This window comes from Hyaena hyaena, unplaced genomic scaffold (assembly GCF_003009895.1).
Source record: "Hyaena hyaena isolate Hyena2069 unplaced genomic scaffold, ASM300989v1 scaffold_178, whole genome shotgun sequence".
Lineage (NCBI taxonomy): Eukaryota > Metazoa > Chordata > Mammalia > Carnivora > Hyaenidae > Hyaena > Hyaena hyaena.
Genome location: NW_024080807.1, coordinates 2,308,332 through 2,335,094, shown reverse-complemented (window position 1 = coordinate 2,335,094; position 26,763 = coordinate 2,308,332). Strand labels below are relative to the sequence as shown.

Below are 26,763 nucleotides of genomic sequence, written 5' to 3'. Positions count from 1 at the left end.
CTTACCCCACCCTTCCACGGGGAGACGAAGGTAAACGTCGCTTCAGTTTCCCTCCTCCCCGCCTCCCCCCCCCCCGCTTCCTTTTCCTCCCCCTCCCGGCCGATTTTTTGAGGGGACCCAAAAAACGGAGTCTCTTTCCTTATGCAACTTCCTCGGGCGCTGCGAGCACGGCCCTGCCCCCTCCCTTGCATCCCTTGGCCAGCTCCTTTCCCACCTCGGTCCACCGCCAGAAAAATGCGTTAGACATCGTGCAAAGTCCACGGAAACAAACATAGCTTTTTTTTTTTTTAATTGTTCTAAGTTTAAGTTAAGGGAAACTGAGATGAGAAATAAGATTTTGGGCGCGGGGGGTGGGGGTGGGTTGACCGCAGGGGCGAGTGCGTCGAATTTTAATTTTGATTTTCCTAGAGCGTTGTTTGTGATATCTTTATTGCTTTGGGGAGCCCGAGAGTCTCTGTACTGGCTAGTCGGTCGCGTGGATTTTTGCGCAAGTTTTTAGAAAAACACTGACTCGAGTAGAGCATTTCTCCGGAAAGTTTCAAGTGCAGCAAAATAGCGAACATGCAAAACTGGCCAAGGGGAGACCTCTAGCGGTTAAACGCTTCTTTAAGTTCGGAAGGCCGAGAGCAAAGTTTGGCCTTTGCCTGTAGCTACGTAGTCCGTTCAGACGTGGAAGTAATTAGACGACCTGAGCGAGCCGCCAGATGTTGTGTGAATGGATGCCGATCAGAAATACAAGGTTCTAGTAAATTGGGGAGCCGATAAGTTCTGACGACCCAGAGCCTGTAATTCCGATCCCTCTTTGTTTATATGGGAAAAACACTTTGCTGTTATTCTGGGAGTTGAGATGGGTGTACAAGTGGGTTAGAAACAATTGTTTATATATTTATCATTGTCTTTATCTTTGATCAACGTGTAATCAGGAGTCACAGCGGGTCGTTTCATTTTGAATATTAATAAAAATACAAAATGTTTAAAACTTTGAAAAAAACGAAAAAGACCTTTGGTTGAAATGTGTCTTTTATATAAACTGATCATTTTATTCCCCCAATAAATAGAATTAAAGGCTGGTATTTAGTTTTTTAACCGTGCAGTTTCATATAGTCACAAAGTAAATAGTATCTTTTAGTTCTAAGAGTGTATTTTTATTTTGTTGCTGATGAAGACCTTATTTCAGAATACTTTGTATAAGTTGTGATTTAAATATTTACATATATGGGAAAAACAGCTTACATAATATCTATTCGTTTGCCAATGTGCCGTTCTGCAGAGTAACTTCAATTTCAAAGATGAAGGCACCCGGAGGAAGTAAAGTTGAATCAAATGATCCCTATAACTTTGACCTGCCAGTTGTACAGTGGGGGGGGAAACTTTAGGAATTTAGGATAAGGGAATAATATGAATGATAAATTCCATTTTATCTCATCCAGAACTATTTTTAGTGTACTCAGTGGTATTGTGTGAAATTATGCAATGAGCCAGTGATTCAAAATTTAGACACATTAATCGTGGATCTAAAGGCTTCTTTTTTATGGCAATGCATTGACTCTACTTTTCCTTTTTTTTAAAATTAATGCCGGATCTTTAGAAGTCTTGGGGGTGGACAGCAATCCTAAAGACCACCAGACAGTTATTTCTTCACTGCCACTAGGTGAGTTTTGCTTGTTGAACAGATTGCTTGACATACTTGCAGATGTTGAAAGCTGCACTTTGGGGAAGGAGATCGTGGAAGAGGGTTGGCAGGAAAAACGTCACTTTGTGGGTGCTGCTTTGAATGCCTAAAAGTCTTGACCTTAAGTGTGATTGGGGCTCAAATAAAACATTAAGAAGAGTTGAGATTGTCCCGGATAATTTTTGGACCAGCCCTTTTACTAGACTCCAATTTGCATCTCAATTGTACCTGTTTTCTATTGCAAGTAAATAGTTTTATTCTTTGGGAATTGAAAAAATGGGAAAACTAGGACAAAGCTCTTGTAATTTAATGTAACTGTTGTCACACAGTGATGTGGAAGATTCTGGGACTTGTTAAAATTTTGTAGGTGAAATTTACAATGAGAGCTTTGTGAGCATTTAAGTAATTTAACTTCTGTGGCTTGAATCCAATGTGGGCTGACTTGTGCGGAATACCATGTCAGAGGTTTGCAGTGACTTTCCAGCATATTAGCACAGACTTGCCAACTTTTGAACATATCTCCACAAAGAATATAGCTGCTGTCTAATAAGATCTCTTTGGCAGTTTTAGAGGGTGCTGGTTTGTCTCCAGTCAGGCAGGGCCTACGTTCAGGACAAAGGTTGTCCTTGAGCAAAAGGGCCAGCCTTCTGTAAATAAAGCATCAAAGTATATTTGTGCCACTCTACTGCTTTCTTCTATTTATACCCTCTTAAAAAAATTTTAATTTTAGATCAAGTGCAAGTGGGGGAGGGAAGGGGGAGAGAGAGAGAGAGAGAGAGAATTTTAAGCAGGATCCATGCTCAGTGCTGAGTCTGATGTAGGGCTGTATCCCAAGAGCATGGGATCATGACCTAGGCCGAAATTGAGAGTCAGATGCTCAACCGAATGAGTTACCCAGGCGCCCCGTTTATACCTTTTGGTTTCTTTCTCCCATTTAATTTTTTCCTTTCCTTTTTTTTTTTTTTTTCTTTTCATTCTGTGTCTCTATCTTAAGTAGTAAAGAAGTTGCTAATTCTTGTATGGTAGAAACAACACAAAATCAGTTAGCTTTACTTTTTATGAGCAGGACCCTCATTGGGCTATCTTTTAACCAGGATGGACGTGATCTGGATGTTAAAACGGAATAATTACTGATGTAAAAATGACCATTAAGAGGAATTTATTGCCCTTTCCTGTTTGTCTTGTCTTGAATGGCGTAAGTAGCAAGATAAATAGTTGGGGTCCATGTGGATGATGCAACAGAGACAGCGGGGCAACCCCAAGAAGGTCATGAAGACAGAAGTAGAGAGCAGAGTAAAAGGTGTTTCCTAGTATGGTGCATTTAGGCAGGCTGAGTGGAAGATGGTGACCATTTTTCTTCATTTGGGGAGTCATCATGGCTGTAGATAAATGATAGAGCAGAAACCAGAAGATAAGTTAGCCTCTAAATGTATCATGTTGTGTAAGTCACTTTACTTCTACCAGCCTAGATTTCCCCATCTGGAAAATGGGAGCAGCAGTCCTTGTCTCACTTCCTATGTTGAAAGAATAAAATAAAATAAGGGTTTGAGAACTACAAAGAGTTATTCAAATGTTTGGTAGTCATATTACCATTTTACCTTAGGCTTTATGAAGGACAGGAAGGAGGTTGTCAGGGGCAGAATGGAGTGATTGAATTCTTAGCTAAAATTATTAGGTTGGTTTCTGGTGCGTATATTACGTGGACTTGTTACAGTACTTCCAGGGGATATTTCTTTTCCTTAGGAAAAAAGTAGTTTATCTTTAATAGCGTTGGCTCATTGCAGGAAGGGGCTGTGTTTCAACATGGTGCTGAGTATAAACTGAAATTTATTTATCCCCATCTAGTCATTTAATAGGTAGGAGTAAGTGAAATAAATCAAATTTAAAATGATGCCTAATTGTGGAAATGGGAGGGTGATGATAGTAGCAGTGTTGGTGTGAGGGGAATTCGTGTGCTGTAATTAATATTTTCGTTGCATGAATCTGCTGGGAAATGGAGATGAGAAAATAGGTAACTGGGGGAGAAAGGATTTACACAACAGGGGTGGGAAAATGGGTCCTGCACATGACAGTGAAATTAGGGAAAGGTCCTCACAGGGCTTCCCTTTAACCCACTTATGTTTTCTAGACCTCTTTGCTACTTTATTCTAATTATAACCAACTATTATCTAGATAGAAAAAAAAAACACAAGTATTCTGTGTCATTATTCTAAATTTGCTGATACTGAACTTGACAAACCCTCACAAGTTTTTGTTAGTTTTAGTTCATCTCTCTTCTCTTGTAGACTATCCAGTCAATGCTCTAAGAATTCAGAAACCCAATACTGGAGGAGAGAAGAAATATGTGTCCTGTTTAATTAGTCCTTGAGTAATTGAGGATTGATTCTTGAATAATTTCCACTTATTTGTTTGGTAGTTTTTTCCTAAGAAATGTATATTTCAACCAAGGCTCTATGTAGCAGATGGGGTTAGGATGGGAAATTTATAAGAGAATTTGCTTCACGTGGTGTGGGACAAATACACCCTTGGAGTCCTAAGGATGGGTAACCTTAGTGATCCCTCTTGCAATGCTTCTACTAGTTAACCTGTTTTTACTGAGCTCTTATAGTGGTGAACACCAAAAGACTAGGCCTTTGCCCATGAGTTCCCTAGATCCTAACTCCAGGAGTGGACATAACTCTAAGCTCTGTTATTTAGAGTAGAGCAGCTGCATTTGGTACCAGTAGGAAAGAACAAGGGACCCAGCACTCTCGGGAGCCAGTGAGTGTGGAAACAGATTCCTGGGTTGATTGACAGAGGACAATATAATTGTATGTACATGGCACAGTATAGCCCATCCTTTTTTGAGTCAGATCCTTTAAAATGACAAAACATTTGTCGTCATTTAAAACGGCAGAGACCATACGCTCCAGGATGTCTGTATCCCCTTCATGCATATTAGGCTGATTGCCTTTGTTCTTTCCTACTGAAATTCAGGGCATCTGTAGAAGATGTATTTTGTAAAGAACTTCATTATCCAGTGGAATATTTTCAGGTTGTGTTTTTATGAAGTTAAATTATTTCACTGACATGTGAGAATATGAGTAAATAGGGGCAGCTTATGAACTAGTTTGCGCTGATTTGAGCAATAGCTATGCATTAGGTGGATGAAAGCAAAACACCAGGAAAGGTACCCTTGCAATGTAATTGAGTTTGATTTATGAAGTCAAATGGAGAAAGGCATTTAAAAACTCTCCATTTAGGAGACAAGGTATTTTGGGTAAAGAACAATGATTTTTGAGAAGAACTTAAGTGAATTTGGTTGACCTTGGCTGAAAGAACTTCTCATGAGCCTTGGCTTCTTCCTCAGAAGTAGACCCAGAATTGGTGACTCGAACACTGATTGGAGGAATTACTTGTGTATTATACATAATAGTAAAATGCTTCTCTTATTATTATTTCTGTAAGTGTTCTGTGACCATCAACAAATATTTATTGTGTGCGTATTTTTTAGAAGTCTCAGTCAGGGAGTGCTTCACATAATCAACACTTAGAGTTGAATGAATGAATGGGTTAGGGCTACGAAGAAAGCAGTAGTTCTTGGCCTCAGTGTGTTCATAATTCTTGTTGAGGAGAGAACCCACACATCTTGTTGATGATGAACAAAACAAAGTTGTGGTTGAGTGCTTGGCAAAGGTTGAGGTGAATGCAGTAAGTACTGTGGTAGTACTGTTGGATGTAGTATCCAATCTGTTGCTCAGGCAAGGACCTGGGGGGGGGGGTCCTCTGCAAAACAGTGTCAAGTGTTGATATATTAGACATAATTTTAGAATGAGTGCCTTCTGAATGTCAAGCTTTGAGCTGGGCACTTTTTATATTCATCCATCCATTCATTCATTCAGCCATTCATTCATGCATCCAGCAAGTACTGAGTGCCTTCTGTCTGCCCAGGTACTGTTCGAGGCACTGAGTACTGTCTCTAATATTTTCACTAACCTTGAGCATTTGGTATTAGTATTTCACTTTTGGAGCAATCTGGTGCTCAGAGGTACTTAGTAACTTGTCTGAGTTCATAACATGCAATTTGAAAGGGGTAGGGCCATGGAAAATTATACTGGCTTATGATTGTTTTGTTATGTCTTTAGGTTTCTAATTTTCAAACAAGCAGTTCTTTGAATATTTTTAAAAAGCACATTTCCAGATTAATATGTTTGCTCTTACACATTCGTTTACTAAGATAAGCAATAGCAGCAGGTATCAGAAAAAATAAGGGGGAGAAAACTCTCTCTTTCCTTTTTTTAACCAAGAATTGAGAAAAAGACCAATTATTGAGTTATACTGAAAAGAGCGCCTTGGTCTAGCTCATGGTCTTGAGATGATCACAAACTGTTAAGGAAACAACTCAGATTAGGTTGAAAATTACTGGGCTTATTTATAAAGAGGTTCACTTGTGCTTTGTAGGAAGAGCCTAGATGAGGCAGCAGGGTTACTTCTCAGAAAATGTAGATCAATCCGCTAATAGAAAGAATGGGACCTGCGTTTTTTAAAGTGAACTCAAGAGTTGATGGAATTTACTCAGAAGGCAAGATTATAAAAGGAAAGAAGAAAATTTAATTGAGGGATAGAGAAATTGGTGGTGAGAAACTTGGGGCAGGGCTGGATGTAGAGTGCTGGAATCAAAATAAAACAAAAAAAAAAGAAAACAGGAAATATGACTAATAATATATTCTACGTGCCGTGGTGCTATGGTTACTGTTCTACTCTTTAACCAGAAGAGTATGCTCACGTTTGCCAAATGAAGAGTCTCTATTTATTCACGCCTAGCTCTGTGTTACAGCGGGAGTCAGATAGTATCTCTGCTGTATGAGTTATGGTCCGTCAAGCAGAGCTTTGGTCTGACTTAGAAGGCTCCCACTTAATGCATTTGTGGTGGGGTAATGGACTGCTCCTCCTTTAATGAAGCTCTATCAGCCTTTAAAGTTTTTTGAGCATTTACTACATGCCAGGCTGTTTTAAGATTGGGCAGTAGCTTTACGTGTAATTTTGCAGAATTAAACCATTTCAGTAGGAGAACATTTTGAGTAGGATGGTTCCGGCACCAAAATTGTTTGATCATCCCCACTGCCCTCCCCCCACCCCCAATCTGTTATACTGACTGAACCCTGAACTCTGATTTGAAATTCCTAGGAGGTCAATCTGGTCATGTGGTTGAAACCCATTTAGTGTTCCTCTTTGGTGGATTTGAGGCCTCACTGTTCAATCTATTGATGAGGAGGTTAGCTACAAATGGTTATCAAGATAAACCTGTAGACTTCTGTGAAAGAAGTAAAATCTGGCCACATCTACTTTATTAGATACAAAAGGGAAATCAAGTGTAAATCTTAATTTTAGCTCTGTGTTCTATAAAAATATGAAGCAGAGTAAGAAAAAAGAAGGTACTACTTTTAGCATTTAAAAAATTATGAAATGAAATAAGAGAAAAGAACAAGATACTACTTTTAGTTTTTCTTTTTTGAGTTCATGCATGTTTTGCATAACCATGGACATATCTGTGTCAGACAGGTTCTTGTTCTTTTTATGCCCTTTGAGTCCGTTTAATGGGTGTAAAATTTCTTGTGTGATTGTATTAGTGTGGTGGTGTTGATGATATGATAGCACTTGTCAAGATGTTTTTACCTGAAACTGAGATGTCTTCTACTCTGTACGTTGAAAATGAACTTACCAATAAAAGCATTTGATGAGAGTATGTTAAATGTGCCATAGGCCTGTTAATGTCAGTTTGTGATTTCGTTTTCTATGTACATTTTTTTTTCTTGAAAGGCATTTTTCATTTTCTGTTCCTCCTTTAGAGGAAGTAAGTAGGTTAGGCCACAGAATCTCAAATAATTCATCCTTCTTACAGTAACAAGCGGGAAGGCAGGAAGTTGAGATTTTTGTCAAGTTTGCTTTCAGTGACTACCCCTTTGCATATAGTCTTCATGGCAGAAAAGGTAGCAAATCAGATAAATCATGGCTGTGTGCATAGGGTCGTTCTCATTAAAACATGACCAGGAGATACAGAGTTTGAGACAATATCAATAAGAAGGAACCATCCTAATAATCAATTTCATGTTTAAAGGAACTGTCGATTGGTGCCACTCAGGCATCTACTATATAAGGATAGATGTGGGCAGGAGACTCAGATTCTCAAGGATTTGTTCTTGATGGTGCAGAGATTTCATTTCTCACATTGAAATGATCTAGAGTTTTGCCTGCCTCAAATCTATGAACTTGGGCCCTGGGGGCAAAATTTCACATCTCTCCACAAAGGATCTCAATTCCAGTATGTGTGCGATTCAGAGTTCTTATCAGGCAGGTGAGTAGGATATCAAAGCTGGTATCTGTCATGCTTGATTTGAAAGGAAAATTTTTCTTTGTAGCAATATGTTTGTTGAGAGACGCTTCAAGTGTGAGTTTAGATTTTTCTCTTATCCTTATTGAATAATCCCATTTAAGAGGTTCGAATTTAAACTTCTTTTGATGTATTCTCCTCTGACACTTAAATAAGGAGAGTTTCTTGGAGCAGTAATGTTACACTCCTGCCAATGAGGTAAATAAATACTTAGCAGCCTAGCTGTTACTTAGAATTTCACTGGAGAATGTGAGATAGATGGACAAATGAAGACCTTTTCTTCTAATTTCCCCTCTCCCTAATTCCCACCCACAACTAGTCATTGCATTTTCCCCTTTTCTTTTTATTCATTCATCTGATAAATTTCATTGATACCTACAATGGATACAATAAGGGATAAGGATATGAATAAAGCGGAGGTCTCTTTCCTCCAAAGCATCCTCTCAGTAGATGATCATGATACAATGTAACAAGCATTGTGATTGGGGTATAGATTCTCTCTTCCCAGTCCCACTTGTGGTATGTCACATACACTTACTCCAGGACTTGTAATGAGAGACACTCATTCTAGTCTCCTTTGTGGGGCGGGGGGGGGGGGGGGTCCATAGTTTTCATGTCTCTTTTTCCTACCAACCTTTTGTGGGTCCTGGAACCGCAGTTGATATGTGAGGAACCTTTTATAGTTCCTCAGCAAAAATATCCATAAGGTTGCCAGTGGCCTTCTCTTGGGTCCTTATTTGGAGGTTATGTCCCTCTTACATTTTTTGGGTTGTTAAAATGTTCTTTCCTTTATAAGAGTGTGGCAACACTAATAGTTATTGACCTTGTAGCAGTTTCCCAAATTCGTTTGGAAATTGTACACGTCCTTGAAATCCAGAGTCTTGCCATTGTCCATAATCTCCCATTTTACCTTACCTTTGCCTCTGGACTCCTGAGAAATCAAGTAGGGCTTGGTGGTGCAAAGGTCTTGGCCCTCGCGGTTATCATTCCTCTGCCCTGGTATGCTTCAGATACTGGGTAGACTGGTACATGGAGGGAATGTGGACACTGGAGACCAATTTGTTTTCTTCAGAATAACTGCAGTTCTGTGTACTGAGTGCCTACCATGTGCAAAACACTCTTAACATACGTTATTTTATTTTAATATTCACCTATTTATTTTGACAGAGAGCATGTGCAAGTGGGGGAGGGGAAAAGAGAGAGGGAGAGAGAGAATCCCAAGCAGGCTCTGCACTGTCAACGTAGAGCCCTATGCGGGGCTCAGTATTGTAAACCGTGAGATCATGACCTGAGCTGAAATCAAGAGCCACACACTCAACCAGCCGAACCACCCAGGTATGCCTGCTCAGCATGCATAATTTTTAAAAAAAGTTTTTACATCTCTGTAAAAGTAGCTATTCCCATTTCATTTTATAGATGAAGGAGCTGAAGCCTCAGGAGAGGTTAGGTCCCCTACCCAGGATTTTGCAATCATTTGTACATTGTGAAGCTAGGATGCAACTGTGGCTCCAGGGCCCGCACCTGACGGCCTAGATCAGCTTCTGTGTTGACTAAAATACAACACGCCGGGCACTGTGGTATATAGTCTGAGGGACACTGTCTTAGGAGGTAAGAGATTGTTTCTAGGCTGGGTGGCTTTAGGTCTCTTGTCTGTAAAATGTAAGCAGTCTTAGGAGGTAGTTGTGAGGGTCAAATAGGTTGGTATTAGTGAGATCCTTTATAACGACACCATGGAAGAGGCCGTCTGTTCCAGTATGTCTGTATCCCCTTCATGTACATTAGGCTGATTGCCTTTGTCCAGTCACCCCTTGGTAGCCTTGCATTTGTGAGTATGTGCGTTGTCCCCTTGCAGGCTGTGTACCTGTCTAATGTCACGAAGGTACAGGCCATCAGAGAGTAAATCAGAAAGCTGTAGACAGGTTTTGGGAGTCAGAGGCCATATCTTTCTCAGAATCATTTTCTCCAGCCTCGACTTCAAGGACTACAGGTCCCGAGGGCATTCTCCAGTAGTAGATCCGATGGATCTCAACACTTGTTTGCTGGTTGGGAACTAGGTCAGAAGGTAGCATCTGTAGTTGAATCTAACCTGAAGACAAATACATTTTACCCTGTAAAACACTACCTACTTTCATGTTATTTCCTGAATTTATTTTCCATAGCTCAGCATTTTCCCAAAGGCTGGACGCAGGGGTATGGGGGATTCCATGGAATTCGATGTCCTGTGATAATAGAGTCACAAGGCCAGGTGACTGTGGGAGGCTTTGGCTTGGCCAGCACTTCCCAGATTGCTGCAGTGCTCTGACATACTCTGTACCTCTCCTGAGGACCCTGAGGGTCTCCCACTTCTCTTTCAACAAATCACTTGTTTTCACAGGGCAAGAATAAATGGTCTCCTAAAAGTTGTGTTTTGAGGAACAGACTGGGATACGTTGCCCTGGCCTTTTATTTAGTTTTGTTTCAAAGCCTTAGCTTGGCCTGCGATGTGTAGTCAGACCAGCATGGTGGCAAGGAGAGCCTAGCCTTCAGGCCCAGCCCTCTCCGCTTATGACAAATCCATCTCCATCGCTTCAAAGGTATTGTTCTGTTAAGAAAGGTAATAGTCATAGGAAACAAAAGCAAAAATAAACTCTTAGGACTACACCAAATAAAAAGCTTTTACAAAGAAAGGAAACCATTAACAAAACAAAAACACATCCTACTGAATGGGAGAAGATATTTGTAGATGATCTATCCGATGAGGGATCAATATCCAAAGTATAGAAAGAATTTCTACAACTCAACGACAACAAAAAATCCCAATCTGATTAAAAAACGGGCAGAGGACTTGACTAGACATTTTTCCAAAGTGGACATGAGATGGCCATCAGTCAAATGAAATATGCTTGACATCACTCATCATTCAGGAAATGCAAATCTAAACCACAATGAGATAGCACCTCTTACCAGTCAGAATAGCTAGTATAACAAAGACAAGAAATAGTATGTGGTGTAAAGGGGACCCTCATGCACTGTTGGTGGCAATGCATGTTGATGCTGCCGCTGTGGAAAACAGTATGGAATTCCTCAAAAAATTAAAAATAGAAGTGCCCTATGATCCAGTATTTCCACTGTCAGGTATTTACCCAAAAAAAACCAAAAACACTAATTTGAAAAGCTAATATACACCCCTGTGTTTATTGCAGCATTATTTATAACAGCCAAGATATAGAAGCAACCCAAGTGTCTATCCATAGATGAACAGATGAAGATAACCATGGGATATATACAGTGGAATATTACTGAGCCATTAAAAAGAATGATATGTTGCCATTAGTGACAACATGGATGGACCTAGAGGGTATAATGCTAAGTAAAACAGGTCAGACAGAGAAAAACAGATACCACATGATTTCACTTGTATGTGGAATCTAAAAAGCAAAGCAAATGAACAAATAAAAAAACAAACAGTCTCATATAAATAGAGAACAAACTGCTGGTTGCCAAAGGGGAAGGATGGGGAGGGGAGGGGCAAAAGAGATGAAGGGGATTAAGAGGTATATAAAAAAGCTAGTAGTCTTTTCTGGAGTTATGTAAATATGAGATATTATTATTATTAACAGTAAAATACCCACTTCGATGTAGTGATCTTGAATCTTGTGATGCAGATTTTGAACAGGTGCTCTACCGTAAGAGCTAGTGTAGAAATAAAATTAAATGAAAGAAACAAAACAAAACTAATTCTAGCTTTTTTAAAGGTCATCTAAGTAGCTTTCGTGAACTCAAATAATTGTTAAACCAGATAATTATAATAAAAAACTCAGGTTTCATTGATTGCTTACTATGTGATGAGCACTATGCTAAAATTATTACCTGATTTATACGTGGAATCTTCGCCATTGTCCACTTCAGAAAGTTTCCATTATTCTCCACACTTTGTAGGTGGACGAATTGAGACTTCCAGAGAGTAACTGCTCAGAAGCTACCCTTAGGTAATTCTCAGATTTTGCGAAGTGAAAGGAAGAGGAGGGAGGGAAGGAGGTGGCTGAGGAAAGGCTGAGGGATTAGAAGGGGGACGGGTGAGAAGATGACGGGTGTTAAGGATGATCCATGACGTATTTGATGAGCACCTGTCAAGGGTGACAAGGAGTGAGGTAGGTGGGGTTAGGGAGGCTCAGAGCAGTTTCCTACGCCCTATTAAAAAGATGTTTAGCAGTGGATAGAGGCTTTTTAGGTGATGTTACCAAATAATGATATTAGGACTCTTTGTAGATCACGGTGTGCCAGATAGAACATTTGATTAGCGACTGATGATTTCTACAAAGTAAACCAAAAGCCAGGGGCACCTGGGTGGCTCAGTTGGTTCAGCATATGACTCTTAATCTCAGCTCAGGTCTTGATCTTAGGGTCCTGAGTTCAAGCCCCGAGTTGGGCTCTGTCCTGGGCCTGGAGACTACTTAAAACAAAATAAAACAAAAACAAAAAAAAAACAAAAAAAACCCCAAAGTAAATGCCATCAGTTGATGGCATTAAAGTGGGCATCCTAGCAACAAGGCATTAGATTGGCTTTTCTCACTGATGCAGGTTGCTCTGTATCTCTTTGCTGTGTATCTTCTGCATAGTTTGCGTTTTTGTTTGGTTTCTGGTAATGATTTTAAGGTTAACATTCCTGACTCTTTACAGAAGATAGGTTGCCCTCTTAACCCAAACTGTTTAATGCCAGGTGCTGAAATCTCAGTTCTGTCATCTGAGAGAATTTTAATCCGATTCTGCTTTTGAGGTGATGTTTATCCTCATAACCACTCCCAGCTCCTAGTCATATCATCTCAAAGCCTTATGTTTATGTTTGAAAAATGAACCTATTAACTGTAAAGCTACAATATACAACCCTAAAAAAGCAACTGTAGCATTATTAAAACAGTTTAGCTCCTTTTAGTGAGCATTAACTAGTCATTCTTTTAGAAATAATATTTTGAAGCTGTGGTTTGAGCAGGAATGACCTGGCTATAGTCTTTCTTAATAATCTTCATTTCCCACCCTATCCGTAGATCTAGACTTTTGGTTGATAGGCAGTGCCCACTTTTACACTTTATTTTGAGCATCCTAGATCAGGTGGCTTATCTCTCAGGAGACTGTTAATCTTGTCTTCATCTCAGGGGCAGCTAGGTTCTTCACCTTGCCCGTGCTGTAGGGGCTCAGTACTGGGGGGTCCAGGCCCCTCACTCGCAGGCACTGTTTTGTCCACTCATGGGAGAGATGAATGAAGGGATTGCATGAAGGCGAGGATTATGAAGGACACACAAACTCTGTTTATCTCTCGTCAAAATAAGATAACAGTAGATTCTTGACATTTGCGAAGGATATATCCCAAGGCACTTGCCGATTCTCAAATTGAAAGAAGTCATTGTAACATATAATTCCTTCCTTCAGATTGCTAAAGTATAACTGAAAAATGTAAATGATCTCTCTGGACCTTAACTACTTATCTTGCTTGATGAGCAATTTTTGTACTGTCTGGAGCACTTATTGAAACAAATTCACACATCTTTTCTACTTACTTCCTTTTGGAGCATTTGGTAGTTTTGTTCACACAATGTGTCTGAATCATCATTGCATTTGACATTTCAGTCTTTAATTTATCTGAAGCTTCTATTTTGTGGCTAGGGCCTATCACTTTCATAAACATTTCCATACACCCCTCATTCTGTCATCAACACTAGAATCAACCAGCAGTTAATTTTGTCTGTTTCATTTCTTAACAAGAAACAGAGTTTTATCTCTTTCTTTACAGTGGCCGTGGACTAAGACTGAGTGCTCTGAGTGAGAGCACACCTGGACGTTGGCTGGCCTTGCCCCTCTGCTTTCTGCATGTCTCATTCAGAATTGTGTTTCTGCAAAATGACAAATTACTAAATGTCATGGGAACTTCAGAGGCTGTTCGGGAGTGGTAGAAAGTAGTCTGTGAATAAGTAGTCTGTGAATGCCGGGGAACTGCTATATATTTCTGATACCTGAGTTGTGGAGAAGTGAACCCCATCCTTCCTCTTCTCATCCATTTGTGGAGCTGATGTATTTGCATATATAGTTAAATACCTACTATTTAAATTACCCAAGAGCTTTGGGGAAGTTCACTTCCCTTCGTGACTTCTGTGCTATAGCCTCTGTTGTTGGCAGAAGTAACAAACTAATTATTTTCACGGGAAGACCTGCCTTTGTTACATAGACTCTTCTATATAAATCTGGAAAAGGATTTTTAAAACATTTTCATCATTAATTTTTTTTCTTTTAAAAAATATTTAAACAGCCAACAGGTATGAAAGAATGTCCAGAGAGATTTCCTCCCGTGGCAGTCTTTCAGCAAATGATTGCTCCTTCCTGGAGGCAGCCATTGTTATCAGTTTTTGATGAATCCTTCCGGAGAGAATTGTATGCATATACAAATCATACACACATATATATGTCCACACACACATACATACATATCCCCTTTGGTTTTATAGTAATGGTAGGGGCGCCCGGGTGGCTCACTTGGTTAAGCATCTGACTCTTGATTTTGGCTCAGGTCATGATCTTGTGGTTTGTGAGATTGAACCCCGCGTCAGGGTTCAACTGTGCTGACAGTGCAGAGCCTGGTTGGGATTCTCTCCCTTTGTCTCTCTGCCCCTCCCCCGAAATGCATGCACACGCTTCTCTCTCTCTCCCTCTCTCTCTGGTTCACTCGCTCTCACTCTCAAAATAAAGAAATAAAGAAAGAAGAAATGGTAGCACACAATTTTTATAGTTTGCATAAAATTGGAGTATTAGTAGTGTCTTGGAGCTCTTTCTGTATTTTACATCTTTCAAAATGTAAAGAGCTTCCTCACTGTTTTTTATGATGGCATCATATACCATATTGATGTACCACAGTTGTCCTTAATTGATGGACTTTTGGATTGTTTCCAATTTTTTGACATTTCAAACAGACCTGTGTGAGTATCTACAGAATTTATTTCTATGAGTAGAACTACTGAATTGGAGGGTATGTTCTTGGAAATTGATCTCCAGAGAGGTGGTTTTAATTTATAATGCCACTGTCAATACATGAGGGGGCCTGGTTCCCCGTATTCTCGTAACATAGAAATTTTGAATGTATTAACTAATCTCCCCATGGCCTGATGTTTCTTGAAAACGAGTGTTATATGATAGGTTGGGGCTTCCAGAGATTGAGGAAGTTCTCCATTAGATACAATGTCCCAAGGGAAAGGCGAGTTGCACAGCTTTGGTTTGGAGACCAGGAATCCTGCAGGAGAGAGATACAGAAGGTAATTCTGAGTACAGTGTTGCATGTCATTTAATCTGTCCTCCGGCCCTTTTGTTGGAGGCTTAGGGCAAGAAGATTGCAAGGGAAATGAGCAAAAGCTACAGTGAACTGTTTCACAGAAGGGGGGCTTCGGAAGTAGAATACATCTGAATTGGTGCCAGTGGTAATGGCATCCGCTTTCAGCAAAGTCAACAGCTCCTAACAGTGGGCATCGGTAGAAGCACATTGGAAGTCAGAAGTCTTGATTTTAGCCATTTCCATCCATGAGACAAAAGCTAGTAGGGATCAAAAGCTGCATTGGTGTATTTGCTGGATATGTGAACTCCAGAGTGGTCCTTTTTGACATCAGCAGTGGCTGGAGGCCGTGAGGATTTAGAAGAGGTTATTGGGAGGAAAGGTCTTCGTGGATCTTGGCTGGTGGCACAGAGGATCCATCATGGTTCACTTTTAAGGTACTTCTTAGGAGATGTCAGCATCATTAACAAGAGATTTGGGATGAGATTTTCTGCAGACTGAGAAATGCTGTCTGACCTGCACTGTGAGTGACTCTGTGACCTACCTGCTTTTTATGGCCCCTGGAATATAGGTTATACATGGGATTGTGGGATAGTGCCAGGGAATAATTAAAGAAAACATAAAACAAAGCATTTCTGACTTATAAAAAATGTGCTTCATTCTTAGGAACCCCACTAATTGCGGTGAAAGGGCTTTGTCTGTGTGCAAGTGCACACACTTACGGAGGCTGAAAACCAGGGAGGGAGACTTAGGCTGTTGTGAAGAGGCAGCTTCTGTGCAGATGATATTGGTTGGTGCCTGTTCTGTTTGATGAAAAGGTGGTAGAAAAAAACCTAATGTGTCCTAGCCATTCAGATTTCTGTGACAGTGCAAGTAGCCATTTGGCTTCAAAATCAGATAATGGGAAAGACCAAATGGTAAATATTCTTACGCTAAAATATTTTGTACGGAATATTCGCACACCCGAGAACAATGAATGGGAATAGTTTTTTAATAAAGTTTAGATACATGCTTATATGTACAGTGTATAACATTATCAGTGCTTTGAATAGCAAAAGCATATTCTAAGTATTTCCAAAAACGTGTCATGAGCATTTACTGCATTTTTCGTACAGTGCTAACTTTTATGTTTCCTGCCCTGCCTAACCATCATTTTCTTTTTTAAAAAAGGTTAGGGGTGCCTTAGTGGCTCAGTTAGTTGAGCCTCTGACTCTTCATTTCAGCTCAGGTCACGATCCCAGGGTTGTGGCCCTGAACCCTGCGTTGGGCTCCACATTGAGCATAGAGCCTACTTCAGCTTCTCCCTCTCTCTCTCTCTGCCCCTCCCCTGTACACGTGTGTGTGTGCTCTCTCTAAAAACCTTAAAAAAAAAAATTTAAATCCGGGTCCAAACAGATCTATGAATTATGATACTGTGATTTAGTAATATGTCTTTTAAATCTCTTAATCTAAATTTCAGATTTCCTCTCCCATCAGTTTTTTTTTTTTTTCTGTGCCTTGTGTGCGTGTATGTGTCCATGTGGCAAAAAGCCAGGTTTTATCCTCTAGAGCAGTGGCTCTCAAACTCTTTGGTCTCAAGTCTCCTTTACACTCTTAGGAATGATTGAAAACCCCAAGGAGTTGTTGTTTGTATGGGTTTTATCTGTTAATATACTGTATTCAGCATTAAAATAGATAATTTAAACTATGTATTTACTGTTAAAAATAACAGCAGACACATCATAGTAACATGTGTCTGCACAATTTAAATGAAATGTAATCGTAGCTTCCAAAGTTAAAAAATGAGAGAAGTGGCACTGTTTTATATTTTTGCAAATTTCTTTAATGCCTGGCTTAATAGAAGAGAGCTGGATTTTCAGATCTGCTCCTGCGTTCAGCCTGTTGCAGTATGTTGATTTGGTTGCAGTATATGAAGAAAATCTGCTTCACACAGATGTGAGTTTGGGAAAGGGGAGGAGTATTTTTAAGTTTTTTCATTTAATGGCGGACATTCTCCTATGATACTACACCAAAAGCTGACAAGTGGTAGCGTCTTAAAAGTTGCAGTGGGCAGTCTGAAACCCTAACAATGAACTTTTTGTACTGTGTTATATTAAAATCCATTGGTCCATTATGCGCTTTGATTGGATCCTTTACTCGCGCATAATTTTGTGACATCAGGAGTTGGTTATTTGGAAAATACTGCTTCACAGGGTTATGCAAATCTCCCAGATGTTGACATATGTCAAATATAAAATATTTTAAAAATCCTGTTCATGAATATCACCACCCATCTCCTTAGAAAAGTATTCAGCTACTGGGAAGCTCTCAGGCTCATGGTGGTAGATTTATGTTTTCCAGAATCATGATTTTCCCTTGAATGCTCAAATGTATCTTCAGCAACAGATGCTGTCAGTGTTTTCCTTGATGTCGACAGGCTCACTTCATTTATTCTTGACAAAATATTTGCCAAATAGCCAAACCCGAAGAAAGGTAGTTTGTTAAATAAAAATGGTGTGCCATGAAAACAGCAGCTTGTTTAGCGTGCATCTCAAAAGAGTTCACAGGTGCCCTCCCCTGGTACTTTGATGCGCCAAGTGTCTTATGGGTGCTTCCTGTTTAATCACACAGAATGTTAAAAAGACATGTATTCAAATATCCAGACTTAATGAAAGTTACTGTTTTGCTTCATCAAGGATGCTCTTTAGCAAAACTGGCATTTATTTACCATCTGTACCTGGCGGTAAAGGCTGCAGGGATTACTACCCACTTGGGTGACGCTACTCCGGCAGTTTTACCCAGCGATGCTCTTGTACCGTCCGCAGATGTCCACATAGCGCAGAAGGCAAATAATGTGTTAGTATTTTTATGAAAATGATTTTGGCTTCTTGGACCTTTTGAAAGGGTCTGTGGACCACACTTTGAGAAATGTTGCTGAAGAGTTTCTGACAGTCTGAATTTTACTTCTTATATTTAACACGTTTGTTTATTTTTGAGAGAGACACAGAGCACAAGTGGGAGAGGGACAGAGAGAGAAGAGACACAGAATCCCAAGCAGGCTCCAGGCTCTGAGCTGTCAGTACAGAGCCTGACGCAGGGCTCGAACTCATGAACCATGAGATTATGACCTGAACCAGAGTCGGACACTTAAGCGACTGAGCCACCCAGGCGCCCCAATTCTTACATTTTTCTGGTGTGATTTTTACATGTTCCTTTGTCTCTGATATTTCCTGCAAATGGACTTGATCAGATTAGGTTTGATTTTGTTTTTTCATGGCAAGACTACTTTATAGACGGTGTTGGGTTTTTGTTCTTAGTACTCATTGATGGCCATTGATGGCTATCAAGGATTGAAAGTGGTAATGTTTCATTCAGTTCTGTTGTTCCTCCTTTATTAGTAGGAATTCTTTCTAAACTGCAGCTTCTCACCATTGATTTGCATTTGTGTTACCCTGAGTTACAGTTTGCCTGGATCTCATGCAATATAGGCAGGATAAATCCTTGTTTCTTTTTCCAGATAAATCAGTTGGTTCCCTTGTAGTCTCAGAGGTGGTCAGTAGGTGTTCTTGGCTTGTTTGTTTTCAATATCCGTATGAACTCATGGATTGAAACTTATTTCATGTGTTTCAATTCAATTCATTTCAATTCAGTTCCTTTCTTTTGTTTTTGTTTTTGTTTTTGACAAGATATTCCAGACTTATCTTGCACATCTCCTGCCACTGAGTAGAAATCAGCCCCTTCTCTGGAAAGACCTTAGAGAAGTGGTACTTAGAGACCACAGCCTGAGCACTTGGCTGCTCATCTCTGTTGAATAGTGGTTGTTTCTAGATTTTGTCAGTGGGCAAAGCTAGAAAATATGCAACGTTTTAAAAGATTAAAATGCATCAAATTTAGGGACTCCTGGGTGGCTCAGTCGGCTAGTGTACTTTGGCTCAGGTCCTGATCTCATAGTTTGTGACTTTGAGCCCCACATCAGGCCTCGCTTACAGCACAGAGCCCGCTTCAGAGCCTTAGTCTCCATCTCTGTCTGCTACTTCATCCCTTGCATGCAAAAATCTTTAAGAACATCTTTTTTAAATGTTTATTCATTTTTGAGAGGCAGAGAGAGACAGAGTGTGAGTGTTGGGTAGGATGGGGTCAGAGAGAGGGAGACACAGAATCCGAAGCAGACTCTAGGCTCTGAGCTATTAGCACAGAGCTGGATGCGGGGCTCGAACCCCTGAGCTGCGAGATCATGGTCTGAGCCAAAGTCAGATGCTTAAACAACTGAACCACCCAGACGCCCCAAATAAAAAAAATGTTTAAAAATGCATTAAATTTAGAACTTAACCCATTTTTCATTGCTTACTTTTATCCCATACCACATAGACCGTAGTCTCAGAATAGCAGTGTCAATACAACTACTAACAATGTGATTGTGGAAAACTGTTGGCAGTTAAAAAAAAAAAAAAAGAAAATTAAAAGGATTATCACAGTTGAGCTAGTTGACTTGGTTTTTTTAAAATAGCCTTATTATTAGTGTTTGCGGCATATTTTAAGATTGTTTTCCTATTTTCCAGAGCATCACATTGGCGGATATCTCAACTGAATTCAATGAACCAATTTACTGAAAGAATTAAACACATCATGTATTTGTGAATTGATACAACAGACTTAACTGACAAATTTAGCATAGATGACAGTCCTAATGGATTGGAATTTTCTTGTTTATTTTTTTATTATCTAAATGGTTTCATTTGTTTATTAACGTTTAATGTTTTGTCCTTTATCCATACTCACTCTGTCTTCATTATCTTTAAACAACAACAACAACAAAACCCTACTTAGTGGGCGAGAAATTCTGTTCATATGTATCATGATATTTGTTTTAAGTGAACATGCTGTGAAATGGTGAATTCCTTTTTTAAGGAAAAAAATGACACTTCTTAACTTAAAATTTTAGGTATATTCTCTCTCTCATCTTTAGTTTACCAGGGATTAGGGGCACCCGGGTGGCTCAGTCAGTTAAGTGTCTGACTCTTGATTTTGGCTCAGGTCATGTTCCCACAATTGGTGTGATAGATCCCCGTGACTGGCTGTGCACTTGACTTTTCGGAGCCCACTTAGGATTCTCTCTCTCCTTGTCTCTGCCTCTCCCCTGCTCATGTGTGCATGTACATTCTTTCTTTCTCAAAGTAAATATTTATAAGTATGTATCATATTACCAGGGATTGTACTGGAAAGAATATTAGTGATATTTTCAAAGCACATATTTCTAGATATATGGATATCGATATTGTGATAAAGAAAATTATATAATTAAGGGCAGCCAAAGCAGTGACCACTAAAATAAAAACTGATTTGTACATACAATATTTAATGGTATGCCTTTTTCCCCCTTCCAGGTTCAAAAATAAATCATGACTGAATCTGCCTCTAGCACAAGTGGTCAAGAATTTGATGTATTCAGTGTTATGGACTGGAAAGATGGAGTAGGCACATTACCAGGAAGTGACTTGAAGGTAGGCGGTGTTTATTACATACAATTATCTGTGTGTGTATCTGTGTGTATTTATTAAAATGCGTTTGACTGCATATGTAAAATAAGAATTACTTAGACCTCTACAGTAAATTTTCAGGACAGTTTGGAATGCTGACAAATTGGCTGAAGTCTTTGTCACTTGGAGTAGTGGACAGGAATATTTTGTCAGTATTTGCTTATTTTGCAGAAGTCGAATTATAGCTTCCAGGGGATCCCCCTTGGTTTGACTTTATCATGATGGACAATAAATATGGAAGTGGATAGGCTTAGAAGACCTAGCTTCATCTATTTTGTAATAATGAACTTTAGAACTTTAAATGAATAACCACATTCCCTGTGCCCTAGTTTTCTCGTTTGAAAACTGGATAATGTTAAAATATTCAACAGACAGGACTATTCTCCTCCCTTAAATTATTTATACTATAAATATGGATTTTTATATAGTCATTTGTTCAAAAGCTGGTCCTTCCTGTAAACCAGACTGCTCTTATATAGACAACTGTCTTCAGAGAATGATACTTGAGTGTGCCTCTCTACTATGTGCTCATCCTTCCCCTTTCCCCAAGCCCCCTAAACCCACCCCAGGCCCACATCTGCTGTCCTCTGAACAGTTATGCAAGCACTCATGGAGGAAGCCAGTCAACTCCACCTCTCATTTCTAATTTGCTTTTGCTCTAATCCTATCTCTGGGACCTTGAACCTGTCTGTGGCCTTTTAGACTTTGTGTGTGTACTTGGTCACTCAGGTGTTTGAACTTCTAATCACCCTGACTGTCAGTTGGCTTTCCTCTCTAGTGCTTGAATAGAAATTCCTGCCCTCTAATAATTGGCTTCCTGGAATCCAGTACCTTTTAGTGGCTACTTGACAAGTATCTCAACCAAGCCCACCCTAGTTCATCATCTTCAGTGGTGAGATTTGGACAGTCTGTCACTGGAAAAATAGTTTTAGTTGGGTTAGGTTGAATTAAATGCAATGTGCCAACATATCTGTCTGTCTGAGTTTAGGTTAACAAAAATATCTCAGCAAGGTTCAGTGAATTCTGAAAAGGAGATACGGTTTTTAGTTTTAGTTCTGTATGTCCTTGAACAAGTCAGTGAGTCTCTTTGGGCCAGTTTGCTCGTTGGTAAAATAAGGAATTAAATGAATACTAAGAACTTTATCTGCTCTAACATTCTCCAAATGTTCATCTGGATTAGATACGATGGGAATTGAGTGCTGAAATTTTTCAGAAAGAAAAACTGTTCCAGATGCTCATAATGTCAGCCTCATAGTCGTTACATGAGCTTTGTCAAGTTATTTAAATTCCTTAAGTTTCAGAATCTTTATGTATAAAATGAGGAAATAGAATCTATGTCACAAGGTGGTTATAAGGGTTGAAAAATATAACATATGGAAAACACTTAACAAATTGTATCTTTTCTGGCTTTGTGATATATTGTGATATATTATGTAAATTGCCTTTTTAAAATTGCTTTATTTTCATACTTGGCTTGTACAGTTTTGTCCCGTCTCAGTTGCTTTTTTTAGGGGGGGTGTCAGGTGGATGATGACATTTATAACTTTTGTTCAGTTAGATTTTGAACTTTCAATCCCTAAGAAATGTAAATTGCCAGAAGGTTTTCTAAGCAATGGATCTTAGGAATTAGCCTATTACTTTTATTAAGGTAATCAGGTAATTAAGCCACTTAGTGGGTATTATAATCTGGTTTATTTTATTTGACTTTTAGGCTCATCTAATTAGCTGGGTAGTTTCCATGTATCCAATCGACTTCATGTACTGTAGACAGTTTGAAACCCCACTTCCAAAAAAAAATTAAAAAAGTATTTTCTACTTTATAACTATTTTTATCTGAAGAGATTCTGAAGAGATTCAGATAGTCAGTTGAAATTAATTATATTAATTTAGAATTTCTGAATCACTTGCTCTTAATAGCTGAGTCGCTTAAGTGATCTGATTGAGAAATTGATTTTTCACAAAGTTAAGATATTAAAAAGAACTTTGAATAAAGCATGAGATTTACTCTTTCACATCATGCTTTGCTTACTTTTATCGATACTCCTTTTTTTTGTAATGGGCATAGGCCTGTGGATTTCCTTAAAAAATTTTTTTTGGATATTTATTTATTTTTGAGACAAAGAGACAGAGTACGAGCAGGAGAAGGGCAGAGAGAGGGAGAAAGGGAGACACAGAATCCGAAGCAGGATCGATTCTGAACGGTCAGCACAGAGCCAATGTGGGGCATGAACCCACAAACTGAGATCATGACTTGAGCCGAAGTCGGATGCTTCTCCAGCTGAGCCACCTAGCTGCCCCTATGGATTTCCTAATAAGCAAGGTGCTATCCTAAGACAAGAAGCTCAAGTTCAGCCAATACGACCAGCTAATACATAGAAGTCAGTTTCTTATCATTGGGAACAGGTTTTTATATGCTTTAGTCTATTGCCATTTTTGAAAGGCTTCTCTGTAAAAGCCTCATGATTGCTGGCCAGTCAAATGATATCACTCTTCTGCTTACAATCTTTTAGCAGTTTCCTGTCTTTCACGGCACAGTCAAGCCCCTTAAGTTTACCCCAAAAGGTACTGGTGGTCTGGCCCCTGCTTTCCTCTGGCTGGATCTCGTTTCACTCCTCAGTGCCATCTTGTTTCCTTTCCAGCCCAACTGTGTCTAGTTGAAGGGTTCAAACCTTCTTGTTTATACTGTTTCCCTTGCCCCTTTTCTGGGAGGCTAACCAACCTTTATATAAAACAGCGCAAAAACTTTTTTCATTTGGGTGCAGTAGGGGAAAGAATAGAGAGCTTACTCTCTGATGAGCACTTTATCTGCCTCCTTTTATTTAATCCTTTCATTTAACCTTTTGAGGTAGTTCCTATCATTGTTTTCAGTTTACAGATGGGAAAACAGAGGCCCAGAGTGGTTAAATCATTTGCTCAAGATATTGGCAGAACTTGGTCTAAAGCCAGGCTTTTCTGATATTGAAATCAGTTCTCTTATCACTCCTATACTATAGTCTAAAGAGAGAAAATGTTTTCTTATCAAAAGAGATACAAACAAAATGTTATAGCAATTTAGAGGAGGTATTATTTTAACTGGAGGGATCAGGAAGGGTTTGGGGAAGCAGTTGTCATATGAGCTTCAGGTGCCTGAAAATTGGTCGGCATCTGTATGAAGACTTTCGTGGGGCAGGGATGCAGGCAAGAAAGAGAAGGACATTGAAAAGAAGGACTAGCCTAAGAAAGTATTGGGTTAGGGGAGAACAACCAATGTCCAGGGCCCCCCTTGAAATTATTAGAGTCATTAACGAGATGTTTTTGTTTAAGCAAGCTTTGGAAACCTCACCACTGCCTAATTATTCTATAAAATGGCAAATTAGTATTTGTAGATTAATATCTCAGGGCCAGCCTTAAGAACAGGCAGGCGATAAGCGGTAGTGGGAAGTGCGTGCCGGGGCTCCCTGTCCCTAAGCAGTCTCTCTCTCTGAACTTCTGATGATGTCTGAAATTTATCCACAGAGAATTACTCCTCTGGGTCATAAGGATTTAGCCATTTGGAATCCCTCAGTAAAATGCAGATACGCTCCCGAGAGCGATAGCATCTTATCTAGTAAGAATAGTTGCCACTTAACTGAGAGCAAGACCCTGAAGCAGCAATGCAGATACCACTGTGCTCGTAGTGTAGTTTTGCCTGTTGTGATTAATGTTCAGAAAAGTTTAGTTACCATCTCCCTTTGCCCTTAAAACAGATTGGTAAGTAGAATTCACATTTCGGCATGGAAAGTAATAAGACAAAAGTAGTAACCTCAGCAGTGTCTTTTAAGGATCTATTACTAAAGACAGGCAAAAGTCAGCAAAGGATCCTTTGCTTCTACAAGCAAAAATAAAGAGAATTGAATCAATTAAAGGTAGTTCAAGCCAAGCGAAACAAACCTTTGCAATCCCTTCTGTCTTTCGGGCATAATTGTTTTCTGATTGACCTAGATGTATCCACTAGTAGAACAAATTACAGTGTCAGCTGACCTGTTGGATGTGCTTATTTAATACATTTCTTTTGTAAGGTTTATAATTTTGATGTTCTTGATTTGGAATGGAGTCACTCAGTAGATTTTTTTATGCTGCTTTTTAGGTTAAAAGAACTCATAACTTCGGGGCGCCTGGGTGGCTCAATCAGTTAAGCATCTGACTTTGGCTCAGGTCATGATCTCGCGGTTTGTGGATTCGAGCCCTGTGTCGAGCTCTGTGCTGACAGCTCAGAGCCTGGAGCCTCCTTCAGATTCTGTGTCTCCCTCTCTCTCTGCCTCTCCCCTGCTTGTGCTCTCTCTGTCTCTCAAAAATAAACAAACATTAAAATTTTTAAAAGAACTCATAACTTTGCAAAAAGAAATAAAAGTGATTATTTTAAGTTTCCATGGCTTCTAAACGATTCATAAAAGCATTACCCATTTGAGTGTTTTATTGGGGGAAAAAATGTTAGGGAATGTGTCAGTCTTTCTGGAATTTCATCTGTGGAACTCCAGTAATGTTAACAGCACCTAACAACCTATGTCGTCCAGCGTTTTCTGCAGTAGTAATATGGTGAAAGACAGCAAATCCAAGTTGAGAAGCCAGGAAAAAAAATTGATTCCTATGTCTTTTTGCATCTACTTTGAAAACACTTTTCGGTTAATTTTTGAGAGAAAGTAACTTTGGTTAAAGTAATGTTCTTTACTTTTTCAAGGTTATAGGATGCCTTTGAGAATATGATGAAACTGAAGAACCCTATTCCCAGAAAAATTTGTATGTGCCCATGACATAATTTTGTATGAATTTCATGGGATTCATCAGTCCCCTAAAGTCCAACTGTGGATCTCTGACTTACAGGAGTTAATTGTGCCCCTGAGTATCATCACCTCTTTAATTTGTGCTTTGGTTATACTGTCAGTTACCTGCAGTAAATATTAGAAGGAAAAGATAACGAGGATGAATTTTTGTATTGTGGCAATATTACCTTTTAACTTTGAAAGTGTTTGAGCTTAAAGCTGCTATGTGTCCTTAACTCTGAATTTTTGTTTAAGGATTCCACTTAGTGGTGGTCTTTTTCTCAGTGTTGGAAATGCAGAGTGGCTTATAGTGTAGCAGTAATTTGGAAACTTACAAACCACAGGAGATTCTCAGTGTAATGCAAATAATGCTATTTTTCACATTTTGTATTTTTCAAAGGAGTATAAATTAATATTGACATATCGTAAAAGTTTAATTACTTACCTGGACTGAATTATAAAGTTGATGCCTAATGCTTTTTTAAACTTTGATTCTGAATTGATTTTCTGTGCTCTTCTTTAATATCATTAATTAGTAATCATTATGGCTTGTTTTTTCTATTCTTGCCCAGTAGATGGTACTGTCAGCTTTATCTTGAAATACTCTGTTTTCAGAGTGGATCATTTTAAACTTTATTTTTTACCCCAAAAGTAAAGTTATTTTTAGCTCTTTTCCTCCCAGTTAACTTTTTGCCACTTCCTCTCCTGATTTTTAGGTGAACGCACTCCGTATATATACACATGTTACCTGGGAACTTGTATCTGAAATATGTAATAGAAGAAACCATTTTCACGTTCCTTAACTATTTCAACTTCTTCAGTCTAAAAAGCTGTTAATTCTTGTAGACAATGTGCATACAATTACTTAAGGTGCTGTTTTTACCTGGTGGAAAGAGTAATTAGTAATTTTTGTTTCAACTTTTTCTGACTTGTAGTCTGAATCTAGTTTGGTTAAATGAATCATTCTCTTGGCATATTGACTAAATAGATGTTTTAGATTGCAAAATAGAAAGTCTTAAGTCTAACTGCTACATATTTGCATACTCATATATTTCTGTGAAAGCTCTAAAAACTTTAAGAAAAAGTCTTATAATCCTTTTGAGTTGTGAGCTTTCCAGTTCTTCCTCAGCTGTCAA

General features: G+C 39.1%; 1 protein-coding gene across 4 annotated transcripts in view; it reads left to right on the top strand.

Moving 5' to 3' along the window:
- The window catches only part of L3MBTL3 (L3MBTL histone methyl-lysine binding protein 3), a 122,681-nt gene that overhangs the window by 2,112 nt on the left and 93,806 nt on the right, over positions 1 to 26,763 (top strand). For 3 of the 4 annotated variants that reach the window (XM_039240440.1, XM_039240436.1, XM_039240438.1), the window contains exons 2-3: positions 1,589 to 1,651; positions 20,697 to 20,813. In XM_039240440.1, the coding sequence (XP_039096371.1) occupies positions 20,712 to 20,813 (102 nt within the window). In that variant the 5' untranslated portion in view covers positions 1,589 to 1,651; positions 20,697 to 20,711. The remainder of the gene's footprint in view (positions 1 to 1,588; positions 1,652 to 20,696; positions 20,814 to 26,763) is intronic. The other variant, XM_039240439.1, reaches the window with a different exon arrangement.